Source organism: Sprattus sprattus (genome assembly GCF_963457725.1).
Source record: "Sprattus sprattus genome assembly, chromosome: 5".
In the NCBI taxonomy this organism is placed as follows: Eukaryota; Metazoa; Chordata; class Actinopteri; order Clupeiformes; family Clupeidae; genus Sprattus; species Sprattus sprattus.
In genome coordinates, this window is record NC_137924.1 from 25,784,253 (window position 1) to 25,806,631 (window position 22,379).

The window sequence follows — 22,379 nt, forward strand, 5'->3', positions numbered from 1 at the left end:
GTGAACAGATAACAGATTGTCATCAAATGACATGACCTGACAATCAGGTGAGGGGAAATTTTACAGACATGGACCGTGGTATTTCCCGTGCAAACTGCGAGGAACTGAAACTGCTCTCAGCATCTCAGTGTAACCGATGGCTACGGAGCAAGCTACTGAAACTGCTCTGAAACTGCTCTCAGCATCTCAGTGTAACCGATGGCTACGGAGCAGGCTAGAGCCTCAGCACAGGCCTGTGCAAACACACACTAAAGCCCTAACCCTCTATCAGCTCTCAATGGAGACCTCAAATAGACTTGAGATAAGACAGAAGGAGCACCGTACTGGACTCTGTGTGCTTTTAAAGCGACATGCACATGCACGCGCGACTCGAGGCATATATACAGTCTGTTTGGATAAAACCGCTAATCATAGTCAAACAAAATCATTTTGTTCAACTGTTAGCCCTCATTATACGACAGTCCAAACATCAAAAGGTACAATATTCCGCAGCACACGACACAGTTTGCAAAGCATTGAAATGGTTCACTGAAACTCCACTGGCCTAGTTCACAGGCGCTTCTCTTTTTGAGAGGGGCAAATAATATCAAAAACATGATGGCAAACAAACCCAGCGCTGGTGTGCAGTCATCTGAACAGAAGCCACCCCAGACCAGACAATGAGCCCTGGCAACAGCCACCGCTGTGGCGGAGGTAGACCCCACTATGAAAGCACCCAGCGGGACAGATGAATTAGTGATGAAACAGACAGATAGAGAGAGAGAGAGACAGAGAGAGGGAGAGATAGAGAGAGATTGAAAGAGAAACAGACAGGGTTGAAGGCAGTCCTCAATAACAAACAAACCAATTGAGCTGAAGTCCAAGAGCAGAGAAGGAGACACAGACACAAACTGCAATCTGCCTGACTGCCTGTCCCTGCTCCACATCTCTTTCTCACATCTTTCTTTCATTCTTTCTCTCTTCCTGTGGATCATAAGGGACGTGAGCTCCAGCATGTCAACTGTACTGTGAGAATTGGAGTGGGAGCTCCATTGATAATGAGGCCAGACGTGGCGCGCTCTCCTGTCTTGGCTGTTAAAAGATAAACAGGCACTTCAACAGGAAACAGAAACTAAACAGGGAGGGCAGGCCGGCGCCAGAGCAGTGAACAGCAGCTCAGAGTGAGAGAGAGGGAAAGGAAGGGTGAGAGAGAGAGAGAGAGAGAGAGACAAAGGGTGAGAAAGAGAGAGAGAGAGATGAAGGGTGACAAAGAGAAAGAGAGAGAAAGAAGAAGAGTGAGAGAGAGAGACAGAGGAAGGCTGAGAGAGAGAGGTTGTCGAAAGGAGAGAGGAAGAAAGTAAGCTAGAGAGCGAGAGAGAAAGAGAGAGAGAAAAACTGTGAGATGAATCAATAAACTGACCAAGGGTTGGCAAAAGCCTTTTATGTCTTCCAACCCTGTGAGGATGCTTGAAGACCAAGCCAGATTAATATCCATAGCATACAACCAAGTTACCGGCCTTGCCATGTGGGGCTCTGTACATTGGTTAGCTTCACAGCAACCATACACTTCCAAATCATGTACCAGCTGAACTGGCATTTTGCCAGTCTCCAAATAAATGCATGATGTATCCCAAATCCCACTGAGCTTAGCCATAATGAATAAACTCCCTGAGCTGAATCTGAAGTGTTACACAGTTATTACTATGCACAGCATTTCATTATAGTTCTTCGTTTAGAGCTTGGGGTTTCAAAGCAACTCACTCCGAGATGGATTTGTTTGTCTGGCACTTCAGAGGCAAGGCTGGGGAGGGCTGTTATACTCAGCAAAACATACACACACACACAGACACAAACACACAGAAACACAGAAACACACACACACACAAACTCAGTTTCTACCAATCCTGAGGCATTATGTAATTATGCCCAATGCAGCAGGAGTGAGCAGGATTTTCCACTTTTCCAGGGAGAACCAGTATGATCATTACAGTATGAGGTCGCTATGCATAGACACATACACGTAGTAAAGTAAAGTAAAGTATTCTTTGTAAGAGCGCTGACATGTGTACACACTCTATGATGTGTTTGCTCTTTCTTTTTTTCTCTCTCAATCTCTCACTCAATCACACAAACACACATGCATGACAAACGCTGCATTCTCCTCTCACCATTGGAAAACATGGGCTGTCTTTACACACAGACCACACCCACATTCTGTTTGGATTGACTCCACCACAACCATCCAGAAGAAACTTCACAAACTTTTTTTGCTCTTTCCTTCTGAGTCATAGAAAGACGTTCCCTACTTTTGCCATTCCACGCTCTCTTGGAGCCTGTATATGTGTGTGTGTTTTTGTGTGAGAGAAATAGAGAGAGAGAGAGAAAGAAAGATCGAAAGCCAACAAGTGCATCAAAGAAAGTGTACACGTGTCCACTCTATTAAGACAGCCTTGTTTGTGTATGTGTCCATGGGTGTGTGTGTCTGTGTGTGCATGTGTGTGTCTATCTATCAGCCTCCATACACTCTGTCTATCTCCCAATTCATACAACTACGTATATCCATAGATGTCAAAAGCTGAGCAAAGGACTTCAACTATTTAGACATATATTTTTACAGCAAACTGCCCTCTGTCCATTCTCCATCACCAGGGAGACCCATGTGTTCTACTGTGGAGACTTTTGGGTGATATTGAGCCAGGGAGTTTGTGTTTCTTGTTGTCATGGTGATGGACTGGCAAAACACAGCATCAGACTCCTATGAGGTTTCCTTTGGCCTCATCTTGGGTTGGAAAAAAAACAGACTTTACTTGGGTCTTTTAGAAGTATACAAAAATCCTAATAGAGCTTTAATTGCAGCCAGCTGGTCCAGCAGCTTGTATTCACTTTGATTTTGGTCTTCACAAAACTCAATCCAATGCATCTTAAATATGCAAAACAGACAGCTGGAGTATACTATGCCACTGACACTTCCGATGTCAATAACCTATTTACACTTACATTGGCCATTGATTACCCATAGCTGGTCTCAGCTTTGACTCAGTTCTCAGTTAACTACCCTTCTCCCTATTGTTCATTTACAAGTGTCAGAATAATGAGACACAAACACTGGCATGCAACCAGGAATGTGGCTTACATACTAGGTGAAAACAAGCACGTTTACATAGAGCTAAAACAGCCCAAAAACGCTAGCTCCAGAAGTACGAGTGTGAAGGTTAGCCTATATGTTAGGACTTGTAACCAAGGTAGTGGGCAACATATACCTGTTACACATGTGTAGCCACTGACAGTGACGAAAAAGCTCAATGAGTGACAGGAAATAGGTCACCACTGCATACATGCTGGCGACTATGGGTTAGGCATTAACGTATTCATGACATCCCAACAAACTACAGTTGAAGAACGTCCTGAGTATAAAAAAGACTGCGTGTTTACATTTCACCACAATTTCCATGTGGGCCTAATATTGTGTCTCTCACATGATGAACTTTAACAGCACGTTTGTGATCATGGCCAACGAGGGGAAGACCTCTATGACACAGCGGCAAACTTGTGCAGGGCGGAGGCAGAAAGCAGAGCGGCAGACCACTCGCAGAACTTTCTACGGGCCTTGCATTCCCCACTGCTGACTCACTGAATGCTGCTGGGATAAAAAAAAATTAGAAAGCATCCCCAGCGATTAACCGCGCCTACGGGCGAGCAGCTTTTGCCAACAGTTTTGGAGATGACTTAACGGCTCGCTGGTCTGGTTTATGCTTAATGTAGGTATACAGTAGGCCTACACTATTGATGTAAGTGAGACCAAGGCGATACTAACAATCCTAATACAACTGTGCTTGTGAGTTTAATATGATAAACCCCTTGTTAGTGTCTTTTGTTTACGGAAGTGTGCAACTATTTACATTCCAGAGCTGCCATAGCGTGTTAATGTTGAAATCCGCGCTTTATCTTGGACTGGGGACTTTTGATAATGGGTCACCACTCCCCTCTTACTCCCAGAAGAGAAAAGAGCGCTCACACGAATGGTTTATTGGCACTTGCTATATAGTAATCTTTTACACTGTGTCAGTTCTTAGTCATTACATAGTAGGAACGTGCATAGAGGCAACAACTGAAACACTGTAGTCAAGTAATAAGTAGAAACTATTACGCCAGCGACCGTTGAAAACCTTTCACGCCACGTTGTCGGTTTGACACTCAGGCAATTGAACAAGGAAGGGGAACATGTGCGACCGTAAACATGACACAAATAAATAAACCATTATTCTGCACACGTTTAAAGTCGTTCAGTTTTAGGTCATGGGTTATACTGTTAAAACTACTTACTTGGCTGTCGTGGCGTCCTCATCTTTCTTCACCTGTTCTGTCGCATCTATTACTCCTTCAGTCTTCGTGCAGAAAGCCCTTATCCAAGGTGAGGCGCACAGAGGTCGGTGCACCCCAGCATGGAAAGTCTTTACCTTAGAAAAAACTCTAGCATCGGGACAGGCGGTTCTGAAGCAGCTTGGGTTTGGTGATGACGATTTATTTCTGGAAATACCTGTCAGGGGACGCTTAAGGTTGGATTGAGACAACTCCTTCAGCACTGTTGAAAACCTAAACTGTAACATTTCAATCTTGTCAGGCTAGTTTTGGAGAATGTATTTACTTGATCAATTTGAAATTGAAGACAAAACTGAAAATATAGCCTAACCGCACCGCTGAATTCGTAGCCGGACCGAGGGAGCACTGTTGCGCTGCTGTTGGGATCCAGCGTTGTTGTAATGAACAAAATCCTAGTAATCACGCCCACCGTGTACGTCACTGTTAGAGGCGTACTCACGTTTTAAGTCTCCTGTCTTCTCATTGGTTGAATTAAGAAGCTATCATATTTGTCCAGTGCATCACTTCCTTCAGCAATGCATTCGACCTTACAATTCTTTAGTGGTGGACACTCCCCTATCTTGTAGGTAGTCAACAAGTAGGTTACTGAATGACAATAACTTTAAGGAGAGCTTTCTTGATATCGATTTCGTGTTACCAGCCTATCTGTTAACTCTTGGAATTCAGTGTCTGTGTTCTGGTAAATACATGGAACTTGTGGGGATAGTTCTTCAAACATAAAGATAATGTGATCCTGATCCTGATATATGTTCAATTATATAGACAAGACTTTGGATACAAATCTCTTTAGGCCTAAATTGGATTATACATTTCTCTTCTACCATATGTTACATTAACATTTCCTACATTTAGTCCAAGTCTAATTCTCTTTAAATAACATACTATTTCTTCACAGTTCAAATTTGGAAAATACCATTATATATTATTTTTAAAAATTGAGTTACCTGTGGACACAGCCTAAACATTTTTCCTCACAGATTTGTTACAGCCAAATCACAAGTTAGATTTGTTTCTGTAATAATTTTCAGAATGATTTACCAGACTTTCGGCGTAATTTTGACACTTTTTACTCACCATTCTCCACCAACGAATGTTTGCTGCGTGGAGAGGTTCTCTGAACTAAGTGATATTCTTCTGTTTTGTAAATAGCCAAGGCCACAATTAGATTACATCACATTTTCCCCAAGGCTACTGTCTGATAAAGGTTTGTTTTTCTTTGTAGATTTGATGGGCTTCACCTATGTGTGTGTGTGTGTGCGTGTGTGTGTGTGTGTGTGTGTGTGTGTGTGTGTGTGTGTGTGGTATTTCATTGTAATTTCATATTAGTGTTGCTGCTTCATAGTCTTTGCTACTCAAACTCAACACAACTGGCAAATATTTCACTAAGGAGTCACAATAATTCCTGTTCCAGAAACGTCTATCTCCCAGAGGCCCACTCAGACTGGTTGCTACTGATCTGATTTAAAGGCACATGGCTCCCCCTCTCTTCTCATGGTGTTACTGCTTTTACAGTTGTGGAATTATCAGTCTGCAGTGACAAATACAGTGTTCGCTCCCGCATATTGCCTTATAATTACCATTTTAAATGTATGAAATTGAAATAGCCTGAATGGATGTTGATATCGCTGTCTTATATTGGTATTAACGCTGGTCCAACGCTGATTTTTTTTTTTTTTTTAAATCAACAACAAATTCGTACACCATGCCAATTTGATCTGGGGCAATGGTAGCATTAGCCGAGACTACAAAGCAGGCATGTGAGTTCATTTAATAATCGTTTAATTTTGTCGGTGATTCATTTCAAATGTTTGTTTAGAAGCAGGTGAAATAGGTTCATATGCCTGAATGGTCTTTGCGTCACATGCCCGCTAGGTTAACATGTCGGCAACGTCTAACTTAGCCAGCTGTGTTTTGAGCCATCAACTATATGAACTATAACCTGGAGAGGCTATCAGCAGACTGTATTTATATTCAAAAAACGAGATGTCACTTATGGCGACTAATAGAAATAGGAGGGCTTGCTATCACGACTCGGACGTGTCGTTGTGTTTATGCGTAAGCCTGTACGATGCTGACATCCTTAGGGGAAACATAGGTATTGCAGTTGAGTTGGGCATGTCCGCTTCCGGACATATGTGTTTAACTAAAAAGCATGCCTAATAAACAATCCCTTAACTTGACATATTGCCTTAAGACTGTGAGGTCTCACAGACTAACAGGCACAAAACTGCATCAAAGGTTAATATCTATGAACTATTCGTGAATAATTTCATATAATTGTCCTGGTTGTATTATCGTTTCAGAAATAAAAATGGACTTCTCATATGGATGGCAGAGTTTATACATCCCTCAAAGAGATGTTTGTGTCCTTACTGCAGTTGTTCATTTAGATATGTGATTATATTATTGTGTAGCTTACATTTCTTTCATTTTGATACAAGGTGACATGCAGTTACTCTGTAATACTGTTGTTTTGGTGGAGATTTAAATGCCATGCACACTTCATGCCCAGGAATTGCAAAGTACACCTATTCGGGAGAGTGGAGTTAGATGAACTTTTAACTTAAGTCGACCTATAGCTATACCTATTAGAACTAGAAAATGCATTTCCTGAAGGAAATACCAGTGCATGAAATGCAAAAGTTAGGAAAGGAAGAAGAAAAGAAAGAAGAGTGAAAGAAGGAAAGAAGAAAGGAAAGAAGAGTGGAAGAAGGAAAGAAGAAAGGAAAGAAGAGTGAAGAAAGGAGAGAAGAGAGGAAGAAGGAAAGAAGAGTGAAAGAAGGAAAGAAGAAAAGAAAGAAGAGTGAAGAAAGGAAAGAAGAGTGGAAGAAGAAAAGAAAGAAGAGTGAAGAAAGGAAAGAAGAGTGAAAGAAGGAAATAATAGTTGAAGAAGGAAAGAAGAAAGGAAAGAAGGAAAGAAGAAAGGAGAGTGAAGAAAGGAAAGAAAAGTGAAAAGGGGAAAGAAGAGTGGAAGCAGGAAAGAAGAAAGGAAAGAAGAGTGGAAGAAGGAAAGAAGAGTGAACAAGAGTGAAAGAGAAAAAGAGAGTGAAAATATTGAAAAAAGGAGATAAAAATGGAGTGAAGAAGAGAGATTGAGTGTGAGAGAAAGTAGACTGAGAGGGATAGAGAGAAAGATGGAGAGAAAAAAAAGTAGAGAATGGAAGGTGTCTTAATGTTCCTAGTTACAGTTAAATTGAGAGGGACAGAGAAGAGGTTCCTTGGATTTGGCGCAGGTGTCAGTGAAGCACAGGTGCAAGCCAGTTTAAAGACCCTATTATGATGTCATAATGGCCCAATGTAAGTCAATGGGAAAATTTAGATTCGTTTTTATTTAATATCTTAAAAAGTATAAAGTTTAGAAAAGTGAAAAATACATAGCATAAGTGTCCTTTACAAGACCTACGCCACAACGTTTGAATGAAGTTTCTACGTTAAGCGGTTCGGGCTGAATTAATCGCAGAAAAAGGTGAGAAGAATAAGAAGAAGAAGAAGAAGCCAATAACAATACAGGGCATTTCATGCACTGTAATAAAAAAAATGCATACAACAGAAGTTCAGTATCTGTACCCTCAGTTGAAGCCTTAGCAGTGTGCCTTACTCACATAAACAACAAAATATGGGGTCCCCCCTCCAAAAAAACAAAAAACGGTCTTATTGTTCAACTTGTCCCACATTAGGGGTAAGTTGATCCAGCTGAGAAAAACTATTGTATTAACCAGATTTTAACATACAATTCTAAATATAATAATCGAATCCCCCATTCTGGTGATTTTATTGGTGTTCATTAAGTAAAGATTACAACTAATTTGTCGGAAACCTGGAGATTGTTTGCCAAGTCTCTAGGGTAAAGGGTTAAACAGAAGAAAACCTTTATTCGTAGATCATTTGTTTTTCACTTTCAGTGCAGACTTTCAACTGTATGTTTGGCTTAAAGGCACCCAGTGCAACTTTATGTAAACATTCAATGAAAAATAAACATTCAATTTCTAGTCTTTTTTGCACGTAGTAAGTTTCAATAACTCCATACCATTACATATCGACATTCAAGGAGCAAAGATGAGACGTCGTTGTGTGGTGAGAACTGATAGAAAATCGTAAACAACAACAATCGCCGGTGGGGAGAAGCCATTTTTCCATTGACTGGAACCTGCTTTATTTATTGTAGGTTACCAAAAAATAAAGAAAATGGCGGCGATTGTTGTTGTTATCGATTTTCTATCAGTTCTCACCACACAACGACGTCTCATCTTTGCTGCTTGAATGTCGGTATGTAATGGTATGGAGTTATTGAAACTTACTACGTGTAAAAAAGACTAGAAATTGAATGTTTATTTTTAAGCCTCGAAAGTTGCACTGGGTGCCTTTAATAGCAAACTTTTTTCCGGCTATTAACATAGCATGCATGCCAAAATGTCACATAATGTTCTGAATATTCATAACACAAATGTTGTAGTAACCCAGAGCTGCACTTTTGCTAAGTCCCTCACATGTTGTTACACACTGCCAGTTCATCAACTTCTCTGATGTAACTTTTTTTAACTGAGATAAACTACTTTTGATGTGACTGATTATATGTCAGAAAAGAACTTTGAAAGGCAAAAAAAATGCTTACCACTTCATCCACATGGTTATTTCATCCACAGCAAGAAGAAAATGGAGCATGCAACCTAAAGTTTGGGTCACAAGACATTCATTCTATATGGTTGCCAAAATACAGGTAGTGCCTGAACTTACCCCTCAATCTTACCCCACCCTCCCTGATATACGTTTTAAGTCTGTTATTCTGTTTTAGAAGCATCTTGGATGTCAGGAGGTTTAATTCATGTTTAATTTAACAGATGTTGATTTGACTGCCTGAGCGAAATTGGTTATGACTGCAAATAAGTTATCGGAATAAATTTAGCGTTTTGACTTCAGACCAGATCCCTCAGAGGTTGAGCCCTCAGTCATAAGTAGCAGCCTACCTTTGGTTCTTAAAGGGTTCTATAAAGAGTCAGCTTTTAAAACCTTTTAAGTTGTATTCAAAATAAGTGATAGGTATCTTGTTCGCATGTTTTATCCAAACAGCCTGTTGGCTAACAACCATTAGGTAATTATTACCTTATGTAGGCTAACGACCCACAAGCCCATCCAGCACTTCCTCCTACCTGCATAGTAATTGATAATCAGTAACTTTTGGTTATTTTGTGTAATTGTATTATCGACTGCATGTAGACCATTATGCTTGCTGTTCATGTCAACGGGAGGGAGTGCAAGGCGTGGGTGTATACGCTGTGTTTGTATATAATGTGTTTGAATGAGGACTGAGTAGGCCTGGGTGAGTAGGCGGTGTGAGTGGGCGGTAGGAGTTTATAAGTGTTTGAGCACGCAAATGACAGAATTATCACGGAAACGATCGTTGTCTTATTTTTAGTGCAAGACTTGGCTTTGCTATTCATTTCCATAAACTCAGGTCTTACAGCCTATTTAAATGATACGCATTAAATCAAAAGCAGAACAAAACTGGTTCGTAGTCTAATAAAATCATCTGAACCTGCTTGTGCGTAATAAAAAGGTATTGAGATGGATTATGTTGGTTTAAATTTAATTCAATTCAATCATTGAATTAATGTTTTTCCCATATTTTCCTCATGACCCTGATTGACTGTAGGCTATTTGTGACAAACGGAGTACCTGAGAAATTGAGTTAACCATTATATTGTAACATCCGCATGATAGACTTTACAGTTCTGGAGAATTTCCACTGACATAAGATAGGCAAATGAGTTGACAAGAACAGGGATACTTTGACACCTCATGCATACGTTAACCGCAGCCTATTTCGCATAGGCATAATCTGATTGTATCCTTCGTAACTTTAGCCTACAGGTTTAAATTCCATTTCTGAAAATGGCCAATAGCGTACGCTAGGGTGCGATACAACTCATGGGAGAGTTCAGACCAACGCACCTTTCTCTCAGCCAGTTAACTCCTCATAAAATTCATATTTTTGCTTAGGTTACTAGTAACTAGTGACGCGCCAACACGCAGCTTTATGTGTGATGCTGTTCATTGAGAGCGCTTTTCACACTTGCTTTTTTGATAAGGCATTTCTTAAATGGCCTGTGCTTTTTTTTTTTACCCAGGGCGCAGCTTATACAATGCACTGAAAGTTTACACCATAAATACCCGAGTCTAGACTTTCTGCCTATGACACTAATGATGTATTTATATGCACACATGAAGTCGAACATAGAGGAGTGATTCATCGGCCCACCTACCCGCCCACGCCCAAGAAAATGAAATTCTCCTGTGACAGACCACAAAGTCATGCAAAACGCATAGTTTCATCTAGAGTTGAAGTGACGGATCCCATTGTCAGGCAACTTGTTATTTGAGTAAGAAGAAAACACTTGACTGTAAGAGTCGGGAAAACCGATCAAGTGTGGGAGACGTGAGCTCGAGGGAGCGCTGACGGGCGCAATTAACGATACTCTGTGCCTCTTAACGAGCGCACACCGACTCCTCTCTGTTCAGGTTGACGTGTCACGGATTATAAAAATGAAAACTCCTCTATCCCGTCGCAAGAGAAAGAGGACAAGATAATTCACTGCCTCCCACACTTTAGCTAAAGCTGTCGGTCTTACGCACGGTTAGACGGGGAATGAGTACACATCCGCCCATTTTGGTCTCGCTCGTCCCCGCTGCGCGCTCCTCCCAACGCCTCTGTTCCTGCCCACACTGCTCCGCGCCATGGCGACCTATCTGTGACATCCCCGCGGGGAGATGTCACCGGCTTGGGCTTCGCGAAGCCGTGGGCGGCACGTGGGCTGCTTATCACCACAGAGTTTAGACATGAAGGCAGACCTGCGTGCGTCCACTTACGAGGAAACGGCCGAGAGTGCGTAAGGATGAGTCATTTTGAACTTTCAGAATGTGTTAAGATGATGTACATGCAAATAAACGGAGGTGAAGCCTAACCGTCCCAGTTGCAGCAGCAGGCTGCTGTTACGCCCGCAGGAACATAGATGAAAGAATACTCACGGCCTATATCTCCAGTAAACTCCAGTACTCTGCCCAATATCTCCAGTAAAGTCCACAGCCTGACAACAAAGAGAATTATATATCTGCGTGGTATCTATGGTGACAATAATATGCTACACTGATACAGTGGGCTGTGTTAGTCAGACTTTCATGCGAAATACTCACTTAACGTTTCTGACTTGTCAGATGATGCAGACAAGAATGCATTTTCTTACTGCTTAGGTCTTGCAACTTTGCTTTTTAGATCAAAGACATGTAAAATAAAGAAGGTGATCAGATTTCATCAGACTATGTGCATTAACTCCTGCCTGTGAATAATAGGAGGGGACCTTCAACCTGAGGATATTGTGGGCTGTTTTTTTTTTCTCCAGATGTACTTTAGGAACTGTACCCAGGTCCCTGAAAAATCTAACCGTGATTATGGGTTTGTCATCAGAATGATCAGTATTTCTAATCAATACCCCTCATCAGTATGATCAGTATTTCTAATCAATACCCCTGAGCATCCCTCTTACTCTTACACAGTACAAATAAAACACGGTTTTAGGATGAGAATGTCCAGGCAAAACATCCAAACATCTTCCTTAAACCTATCCCACTCTCTACTGTCTTATCATCATTCTTTCTTATCAACAACAGCTTGCCGTTAGTGTTGTAGTGCTGTTAGTTCATCAGCCATCAACCATCAGCCACGTGTGACAAACCTCAGTAGCAAACAACATAAAAAAGACTCCACCATCAGATCTCAAAAATAGAGTTTAATGTCCATGTGCTGTATAACAAATTAAATATATTAGTGTTTACAAAAAAGAAAAAAGAAACAAATCGGTGCATGGGTATATGCATAACCTAAAGGTGTTCTCTTTAACACTAACAACAGTGATAAGAACACAGTCTACTGACACATACACAGTCACATCCCACATTTCAAGATGCAGCCCTCTAACACTACAAAGCAATCACAGACAGAATAGGCAGATTGTTTTTTTCTTAGAGAAAGTGTGGGACAATAACACTGAGCGAAAAGCAATCCAGATAAAGAATCCTTCCGTGAAGGTGAAGGGTTTGTTTTGCCTTTCTCTTCTTCCACTGGGGCCATTTGAGGGCCATGTGACATTTTCCAGATGATCGTTTCTCAGTATGTTCCACTGATGCTGAGCTGCAGTCGTTTTTAAGATTGTCACTAAGCAAATGCATCGGACAATATGAAAATAAAAGAAATAAAGAAATAAAATGAAATCACCAGAAACCTTAAGATGTTTACCCTGTCTGTGTTGCATCACATTGTTGTCTTTTGTAGCTTTTACAGACTTATCTGCTGTTTTCTGAAACTGCTTAGTCACTGTCTCCCAGTATACAGACTTTATTTTTGGCACTTAAATAAACAGAAATTTGCATACTTGAAAAGGTATTTCCAGAAAATACACAACAGGCAATATTCTCCCCATTTCTCATCAAAACACTACACACGGCCAGGATGAATGTGAAAGTCCCGGCTCCTGACAGGAGGTATTTAACGTTTATAAGTTTCAGCCTAAGACGTGCCAGAAGTCAAAGCGTACAAATAATCTAGGAGAAAAGATGTCCGCACAGTTCGGTCCCTGCAATCCCACATTTAGGAAGCTGGGCTTTCAACTATACAACGTTCATCAGAACCTCAAGCAGCCAAGCTCCTCTTTGATGGACGGGCGAGGATAGGAATGTGGTAGGCCACAAAGCGAACACCACACAGTTCACACGACAGCTTGGCCGGTTCGATACAGATGGCGAAGAGAACTACAGAACCCTGATTTAGAAGAAGTCACGATTTCCACAGGTCACAACAGATCTGACTCAACAGTGTGGACCAACCTCTGAGTGTTGGTGATGGATACACTAAACATGAACATAAACTCCTGCAAAGATATGCTGCAGTACGTGGATGTATGCATTCATTGTAAACATAAGAAATGTTAAATGCTTTTTTTCTGAGCACATACTTAGGACATACTGTACCGGGGGAAACAACACTAGTGCATATCAGTTACAAGACATATTTCCGACATCGGTTTGGAAACTATGGAAACTAAGACTATGGCTACAGCAGCAAACAGGGTAAAAAAAAATACTGTATAATCAACATTCCGAATGCTCATTAGATTTGGGACAACTAGACACGCTCACTGGCTAAATGACAGTTACTCTGTATTGCTCTACTATACTAAGTATAACAACGGGTTAGGATAGATAAGATGTGGACTAACGCGAAGCACCCTGCATTTCCTAGTGAAGTTATTACTGTCATGGATTCTCGCTGACTATTTACATCTGGATTTTTTTCAGCTTGTTTTCTGATAAAGGATCCCACCACATATTAGATAAGGTCTATGGGTGGAATCACATAGACACTGACGAGATGTCAGTGCTCCACACTTCCTGTAACCTATATGAAACATACAGACATCACAACGACATACAATCAGCTTAGTTCAAGATGAACATCACCTGCAGAAAGTCTGTCTGATAGCGGTGTTTGTTGCATTTTCGCTGACCTCAACTGTACCCTCCCATAATCCTATTGGGTGCTGCAAACTCCCCATCAGTTGAAAAATTGTGTCAATTAAATAATGGTACCACAGGAAATGTACATACATAAGTGCTTTCAGCTAGAGTACCTGGGCTGCAAATGCTTGTTCTGTGAAGATCGTATGCATCAGAACACCCCATAGACAGAAAGCACGTCATTAATGGACCTGGACTGAATTATGTGTGCACAAAAAAAAACTTTCAAACGATGACACTGAAGCCCTTGGTCTCAGTGAAAATACATTTTAGATACAAATATTCACACCTGCACAAGACACAGTTTTAAATAACATCATATACAACAAACAGTTTATCATGTAGGACCAGATATGTACAATACAGGAAGGACAATTGCAGAGAGAGAGAGAGAGACTAAAAGAGAGAGAGAGAGAGAGAATAAGAGTAGGATAAAAGAGGACAATGCAGTCTATGATAATACAAGTCAGTGACAATACAAAAAAAAACACTGAGTTTACAATGATGAGAAAATAAGGGCTCTAGGTACTTTGGCGAAAAAAATAAAGAAAAATTAAATTAAAAAATCACGTTTTTCTGAGGCAACGTTGGTTGTTAAGGCTCTACTTTAGCTGTGCTCTTTTAGTATGCACTAACACACAACCGAGTTCATTAGGGACAAGGTACACAGGGGGGTGGAGGGGAGGTGGGCGGAGGGGAAGTGGTGGTGGTGGTGGTGGGTGGTTGAGGATGCTATCTGGAGTCCTCTGGTTCCGATTTGATGGTCTTTTTCTCTGAAAGGTTGAGTGCGCGTGGAGAATGGGCTGTGCCATTACCGTTCTCTGGAAGCAGAAACAAAGATTATGACATGAGGATGGTGGACATGAACATGGCAGTGTGTGTGTTTGTGTGTGTTGGTGTGTGTGTGTGGGGTGGGGGGGCGTGTGTGTGTGTGTGTGTGTGTGTGTGTGTGTGTGTGGGGGGTGGGGGGGGGGGGGGGGGGTGTGAGTGGGAAATAGAGAGACAGAGACAGAGACAGAGAGAGAGTTAGCAACAGAGAGAGAGACAGCAACAGAGAAAGAGACAGAGACAGCAACAGAGACAGAGACAGACAGAGAGAGAGAGAGAGAGAGAGACAGAGAGAGGGACTAACCTGTGGCAGCTGTTTTGCTCTCTGTGTTGGCGTGATGTCTCTTTAGCTCATTGGCCAGCTGCTTGCCCAATGGCGTCTCACCCTCGGCCCTCTGGCTGGCTACCCGCAGATTCAGTGGCCTCTCGCCTACACACAAACACAAACACACACACACACACACACACACACACACACACACAAGGTCAGTTACCCACACAGTAAAAAACACACTACCACGTACACATTTACACATGGCACTAGCCATCGCAAGATGTCTCTGAAATCTTTGGTTGATTCCGCCGCCTGCCTACATCAACACGCAAGGCCAAATATGGAGCTACGCCTCATAAACACACATAAACAAACAGGCGCTTTCTCCTTGGCATTCTTCCTCCTCCGCTGGAGAGCGAGAGAGGCGCACGGCCGCACGCGTTTGAATTAACCTGCGTCGTCTCCTCCTCAACCCTGTGATCTAATGCAAGGGCCATTGTGCTCTGAGCTCAAGAGGGAGAAAGGACGACGGCCATGACTAATGTCTTTCATTTTCTCGCTTGCTCGTTCTCTCTTCTTTTTTTTTTGGGTGTGAGAGAGAAGAAGAAGAAAAAACACAGTAAATACACACTCAATGCTTTTTAATTGCCCACGGTACTGATTCATTTCAGCGGGAGAGAGAGAGAGAGAGAGAGAGAGAGATAGATAGAGAGGGGTGAACAAGAGAGAGAGAGGGAGGGAGGGCAAAATGGAAAGAGAGAGGCCAAGAGAGGGAGAGAAAGAGAGAGAAAGAGTGAGGTAGTCAGGCCAAGGCCACTCAGCTCGAGTAAACAGGCCGTGTGTAGGCCTGTCTCCCACTCACAAGCTGCACCAGGATGTGAGGGGTCATTAAGAGATGGGGGGTGGGGGTGTTTGTGTGTGTGTCTCTGTGTGTGTGAGTGTGTGTCTGTGTGGTGTGTGTGTGTGTGTCTCTGTGTGTGGAAGTGTGTGTCTTTTTGGTGTGTGTGTCTCTGTGTGTGTGAGTGAGTGTGTGTCTGTGTGGTGTGTGTGTGTCTCTCTGAGTGTCCGCGTGGGGTGTGTGCTAATGGGTAAGAGGCTGAGCTGGAAACTGCTGTTGGAACACAGAACACCAAGACGAAAACAAGCGCAGTTGAACCACTTGTCTCTTGCCAGAGGCATCCTGGTAGGCACTGTGGTAGGGGCCTGTTGGCTTAATTGGGAACACTGCTCTGGCTAAATTAAGCTGAAGGATAAAGATAGACCTTGAGTCAGAATAAAGATTCTGAAAAAGAATATTGTGTGCTGTAGAACAACATTTTTAAGGGAATAGGCCCATGATGATATATGACCAGAATATGAAATTAAAGTTCAAATGACCGAAGGACAGGTAATTACTGCACATGCAGTATATCTCTAAAGGTGGCATTCTCAATCTAGCCCCTACTACATCTTTCCCTTTCAGGGATTGACCTGGCTTAGCTGGACATACCCTTTTACCTGGGCATACATGGCTTAGCTGGACCTCTTATCTGGGTATTCCTGAACATACCTGACCTGATTTCTATCAGGTGATCAGGAGATGGCAGGTTTTAAGTGCAAAGTGGTTCTAGGAGCAGGATCCACCCATGAGTGCATCTCACAACAGGTAAAACACCTTATTCGACATCCTAGAGTGAGGGACGAGAAAGAAGACACGCTAACCAGAGAAGCCTTGCTGAGCCTGGAAATTCCCTTCTCAGCTCAGCACAGAGCCTGCTTGTGTGCGTGTGCAGGTCTCTGGGCCTCTACCACATGAAAGCAGCCCAAAGTGGAGCACAGAACTGGAGCAGTCACTGCAGAGGCAGTGCTGTCATGGCCTACACAGCCACCGGCGGCAAATGGCAGAGTAGGTTTCGGGAAATTAAAGCATCAATTGGGACATTGAGACGGCAGAGGAACGCAAGTCTCGGTTCCCTCATTCATTTTTCTCCCTCTCTTTCTCGTTCACACACACTCTCTCTCTCTCTCTCTCTCTCTCTCATGCACCCATTCTCCATCCACTTCTCTCATCTATTCCCCTGTCTGCTCTATCTCTTAACTGCTTTTATCTCTCTTTTTTCTTTTTATACTTATACTTTTATTTTTGCTCCTCTCCCAGATCAATCACTTTCTCTCTCTCCTTTACGCTCCTCTCTCCCCCTTTATTTCCTCACCTGATCTTTCTGCCTCTACATATGCACCTTCCCCTTCTTTCTCTGCTTCTCTCTTTCCATCTCCCCTTCTCTCTATCTCCCTCTCTCTCTCCACCTCTCTCTCACTCTGTATCTCTCCCATTCCTCTCCATCCCCACTCCTTTTTATGTATTTTTCTTTCTCTCTTTTACCCTCTTCCCTCTCTCTATCTCTCTCTCTCTCTTTCACTTTCTCCTTCTCTTCTCTCTATCTCTCTACTTCACTCGCTCTCTATCCTCTCGTCTGGTTTCTCTCCCACCCACAGCTGACAGATGAGTCCCAGAAATGAAAGCGCAGCTCAGAAGATGTAAAAAAGAAACCACCAGACGAGCCCTCCTGCAGCAGGTGAGGCCCACCAGCTAACTGATAAATGCGTTATACTTTCACACACATGCACACACACACACACACACACACACACACACACACACACACACACACACACACACACAAACACACACACACACACACAAACACACACACACACACACACACACACAAACACACACACACACACACACACACACACACACTCATAAGCTTGAACACACACAGACACACGCACACACACATGCACACACACACACACACACACACACACACACACACACACACACACACACACACACACACACACACACACACACACACACACACACACACACACAGACACACACACACACACACACACACACACACACACTCATAACACACACAGACACACGCACACACACATGCACACAGACACTTGCATACACAGAAACTCATGCATACACACTCTCTCTCGATCTCTTTATCTCTCTGACACACACACGTACGCACACAACACCAAGGAAACCACGCATGGCTGGGCTGAGGAGAATTTTCGCATAAAAAGCAACACCATCACCACATAAAGAAAACAACACCATCACCACATAAAAAAAACCTTCGGTTTCTCCTTCTCTCGACTCAAAGAACACCATCACACAGCACCACACCAGCCAACCCAGCCTCTGAACAGCCCACAGACCTGGGACAGAGATCCATTATGAGCTTCCAGAACCATGGGATCTTTATGGGCTCTTTATACCGGAAGGTTCTGGAACAACAGCTCAGTAAATGGGCCTGGCTATGACAACCATCATATCCCTCATTTAGCTTGTTCAGAACCTCTTGACTTGAGTTGGAAAACACACACCAGCCCTGATGATCTCAGTCGTCACTGAAACTTACATTTACACACATCTAAATTCACTGATACGTAACAGAACTGTGAAACTATGACACCTTTGGTAAGGTAAGGTATACATTTTATCTGTCTATCTCTGTGTGCCCTCCGGGAGAGTAAACCAATGACCTGAGTGTTATTAGCACCTTTCTTAACCAGTTACAGTAACTCATTGCTCTGACCTGTTAATTTTCCTCCTTTGTGCATTCATAAGCTCTTGCACTGCAAGAGGAGAAAGTCACACAACATTACTAATAATCTCCGGCATCACTAGAGAGCGCCTTACACTATATTTACATGTATCCGTTCAGCCATTTACACTTTAATCCTTTTAAGTGATTTACAGTACCGGTGAGGTATGGTAAATGGACTGCATTTATATTGTGCTTTTCCACTCGATAGAGGACTCAAAGCGCTTAAGAGATAAATGCCTTTACCCATCTACCCATTCACTACTCTTCACCATCTACCCATTCACTACTCTGTAAGTTGCCAACCTGCACATCGGGAGCGGTTGGGGGATCAGTGTCTTGCTCAAGGACACTTTGACACTTTGGGACTGAGACTCATGACCTTGGTGTCATTAGCACACCTGTGCCACGGGGCCCTCTCCAAACGTACTTGTCTGCTCTGCGCTCTTGTCGGCCGTGGCGACTCCGTTGGTGGCCTGACGGTCGGCGGCGTGCTTGAAGGCGGCGGCGGGGATCCTCCAGTCCAGTGCCTGCAGGCGGTCTTGAGCGGCCGCATCGTGCAGGATCTCCATCTGCTTGGCCACCAGTCGTTCCAGCTGTATCTGAAAGTGGGGAAAAGAGAGAGAGAGAGAAAGGTGAGGTCAGATAGATCAGTACGCACTCAGGAACCTCTCTGGGAGCGGAGGAGAAGGAGAGACGAAGAGGGAGGACACAAAAATTATCTTTAGGCGCTTTACCGAGCGCAGGCTCTGAACCCCCTTAGAGTAAACACAATGGTGAAAGGGATATTGACCCATGCTAACACACACACTTGAAGTAAATCCATAGTAAACATGCATGAGCACAAAATAACACATGTTTGTCTATTCATATGGTCATAAAAGGACTCTTGCATCGTTAAAAATACTTGCACATGGGGGGCACTGTGGCTCAAACAGTAGCCCTGACCACATTCGGGTTTGAAGCTCAAGGAGGTCATGGGTTCTAATCCGACCCAATGCCATTTCTCGTGTCCACTCCCCACCTCTTCTCCCTCTCATTTCCTGTCACAATCTTCACTGCTCTGTCAATTAAAGGCATAAAAAAGCCCAAAAACAAATCTTTAAAAAAAAATAAAAAATACTCGCACACATACAGTATGGAACTCACAAACACACATAAGCCCAGGGAGAGAGACATATTCAGGCGTAGGCGGCGACACACACATCTGGATCTGACTCAAACAGATACACAAGGACACGCATGTAAACACACTGGACAATGGCTTGGGCTACCCAGGCGAAGCATACTTGAGTGTGGACCGAAGCCACACCACTTTGGGCACACGTCCACACAAGACCTTCGCTGCAGTCTGAAGTGCTTATTTTTCTCTGTGGTCAAAGTCCAGTCAAAGACTATACACGTCCTTTGAGGATTTCAACCATTTTAAGGGGGAAAATTCTCGGAGCTCGCTTTTAACATAACGCTGTCAACTCCTACCCACATACATGTTAAAACAATTTTTTTTATTTATGACAGAATATGAAAGGAGCTTGCTAATTCACTGTGGATAATTAGTGCATCTGTTTCTGCCAGCCAATGACATCATTCCACTCAATGCAAACCCAGTGTATAGAACTTAGTCATGCTCTATTCAAGCGCACACACAATGTCAGGAAAGAAAAGCATAAAATGGCTGTAGGTAGAGAACTCATAGCGATGACTTTATATAACAATTATGTTTTGTCCCTCCTAAGTGACATTGTCTTTTGTGATTTTGGGGACGTTCCTGTCAAGGCTCTGTCTCTGTTGTTTAAGAGGAGCTGCACGCAGCAGAGCTGACGAGAGAGAAGGGTCAGAGAGGTGTCGGGACTGAGGATGAGTCAGTCTGAACAGAACACTGCTGTTGTGAATCCCACTGACCCTCACACACATACACACACACACACAGACACACACACACACACACACACACACACACACACACACACACACACACATACTCTCACACACACACACACACACACACACGTACTCACACACACACACTTTGTTAAGTCATAATTTCCCTTACTGTCAGTCAGACAGACGCAGAGGCACACGTAAATCACAGAAATAGATATTCACACACATACACACACCCACACACACACACAAACACACACACACATACACACACACACACACACACACACACACATACACAAACACCCATACTCACTCAAACGTTGGCATACACACAAACAAACATATCCCAACTGCAAACTCAACCCGATAGCTTCTCAATCAGACAAAGACATACCAACGCACAGACACACAGACTGCACACATACACAAACACGCACAAACACACACACACACACACACACACACACACACACACACACACACACACACACACACACACACACACACAAATTTGACTCAACGGGTACCCTTTGGCTGAGTGCCCTGTCTGATGGGACAGCAGGGCCCGGAAACTCAGATTTTTTGTTATGATGACTCATACCCTTCAGAGCACTAAGTGACAGACAGCGTGGGGTGGTCTGCGTCTGTGTGCCCCCAGATACCCCCCTGTGACACCCCCCCCCCCCCCCCCCCCCCCGCCTCCTCACCCCCCACAGCCTCCCACCCACCAATTCCACGGATCTATGTTCACTGTATGTACGCTTTTATGTTCACTGTATGCACCTATACACCAGAGCAAATTCCAGGTAGGTGTAAACATACTTGGCAATAATTTTGATTCTGATTCTGATTCTGATTCTGATCCAACACATTCGCTTTATTCTTTCCTCCTCCACGTCTCCAAGGCCAGCGTGAGCGCGGCGACTTTGCTCACCTGGATGTTGCGCGTGGCCGTCTCCTCGCCCTTTGACCTGGCGTGTGCCAGCTGCTCCCTCAGTGTCTCCTGGCGCATGTAGATGGCCTGAAGCGCCTCCTGCAGGTCAAAGAAGCCCTCCTGGGAGGACAGAGATGAGACATGTAAGATTCATGCTCTCCCAACGGTCACACACACACTCTCACATACACACATATGATTTCACATATACACACACACATGATCCCACATACACACACATACACACCTAACCTTTCCGCTCCTTTTCGGACATTCACAATAACCTTCAAGAACCATCTATATAACAATTAAATCCAATAGTGTGATGTATTAATGGAATACTAATTCTGCTACAGTGAAATTCGGCTTAGTAAAGATACTAATCATGAAGGTATCCCTCACACACCTATTTGACCATCAGACATTAGATTCTGCGTTGACTTTGGACACACATGCACATACCAATCATCCATTAGATGATCTAGTATCTACCTTACCCATCATCATTACTAGAGTTGGGACTGTTGGACTAGTTATCTGCTAACTCATTTGTCTGCTATGCTAAAGTACAGCACTGGCTTCTGTTCTGTTGTTTTAACACTGACGCTCCTGTGTCATTTTCACTCTCAGGCAAGCCTCGTCTGAGTCACTGTAACCTTTGACACACTTCACCGAGCAGGTTTTTATTTACGCCTAAAAAAAGCTAAAACGGAATCACCCAGTCCAGACAAAACAAAAACACCTAATAATCTATCAGAATCTAAACAGTTCATTTTTTATCTACTCGCCTTTAAAGAAATTATAAGTTCAGAACAGTCTCAAGGATCTCCAGCATTGACACACAACGTTGCGTTCTCTGCCCCCCCCCCCCACTTGTTCCGTGGCGAGTGGTGATAAGTGTGTTTGTGTGTGTATGTGTGTC

The 22,379-nt window shown here is 43.2% G+C and overlaps 2 protein-coding genes across 7 annotated transcripts in view; both read right to left on the reverse strand.

The window, feature by feature from the left end:
- Positions 1-4,716, reverse strand: part of glsb (glutaminase b) — a 56,524-nt gene extending 51,808 nt beyond the window's left edge. For all 6 annotated transcript variants that reach the window (XM_080839190.1, XM_080839191.1, XM_080839189.1 and 3 more), the window contains exon 1: positions 4,303-4,716. In XM_080839190.1, coding sequence (XP_080695316.1) covers positions 4,303-4,586 — 284 coding nt within the window. In that variant the 5' untranslated portion in view covers positions 4,587-4,716. The remainder of the gene's footprint in view (positions 1-4,302) is intronic.
- Positions 4,717-14,655: 9,939 nt separating this feature from the next.
- nab1b (NGFI-A binding protein 1b (EGR1 binding protein 1)) overlaps positions 14,656-22,379 on the reverse strand; it is a gene marked incomplete at both ends in the record, with an annotated part of 14,248 nt that continues 6,524 nt past the window's right edge. The window contains 4 exons of the mRNA XM_080839198.1: positions 14,656-14,744; positions 15,056-15,181; positions 19,067-19,238; positions 21,458-21,577. Of these exons, the coding sequence (XP_080695324.1) occupies positions 14,656-14,744; positions 15,056-15,181; positions 19,067-19,238; positions 21,458-21,577 (507 nt within the window). The remainder of the gene's footprint in view (positions 14,745-15,055; positions 15,182-19,066; positions 19,239-21,457; positions 21,578-22,379) is intronic.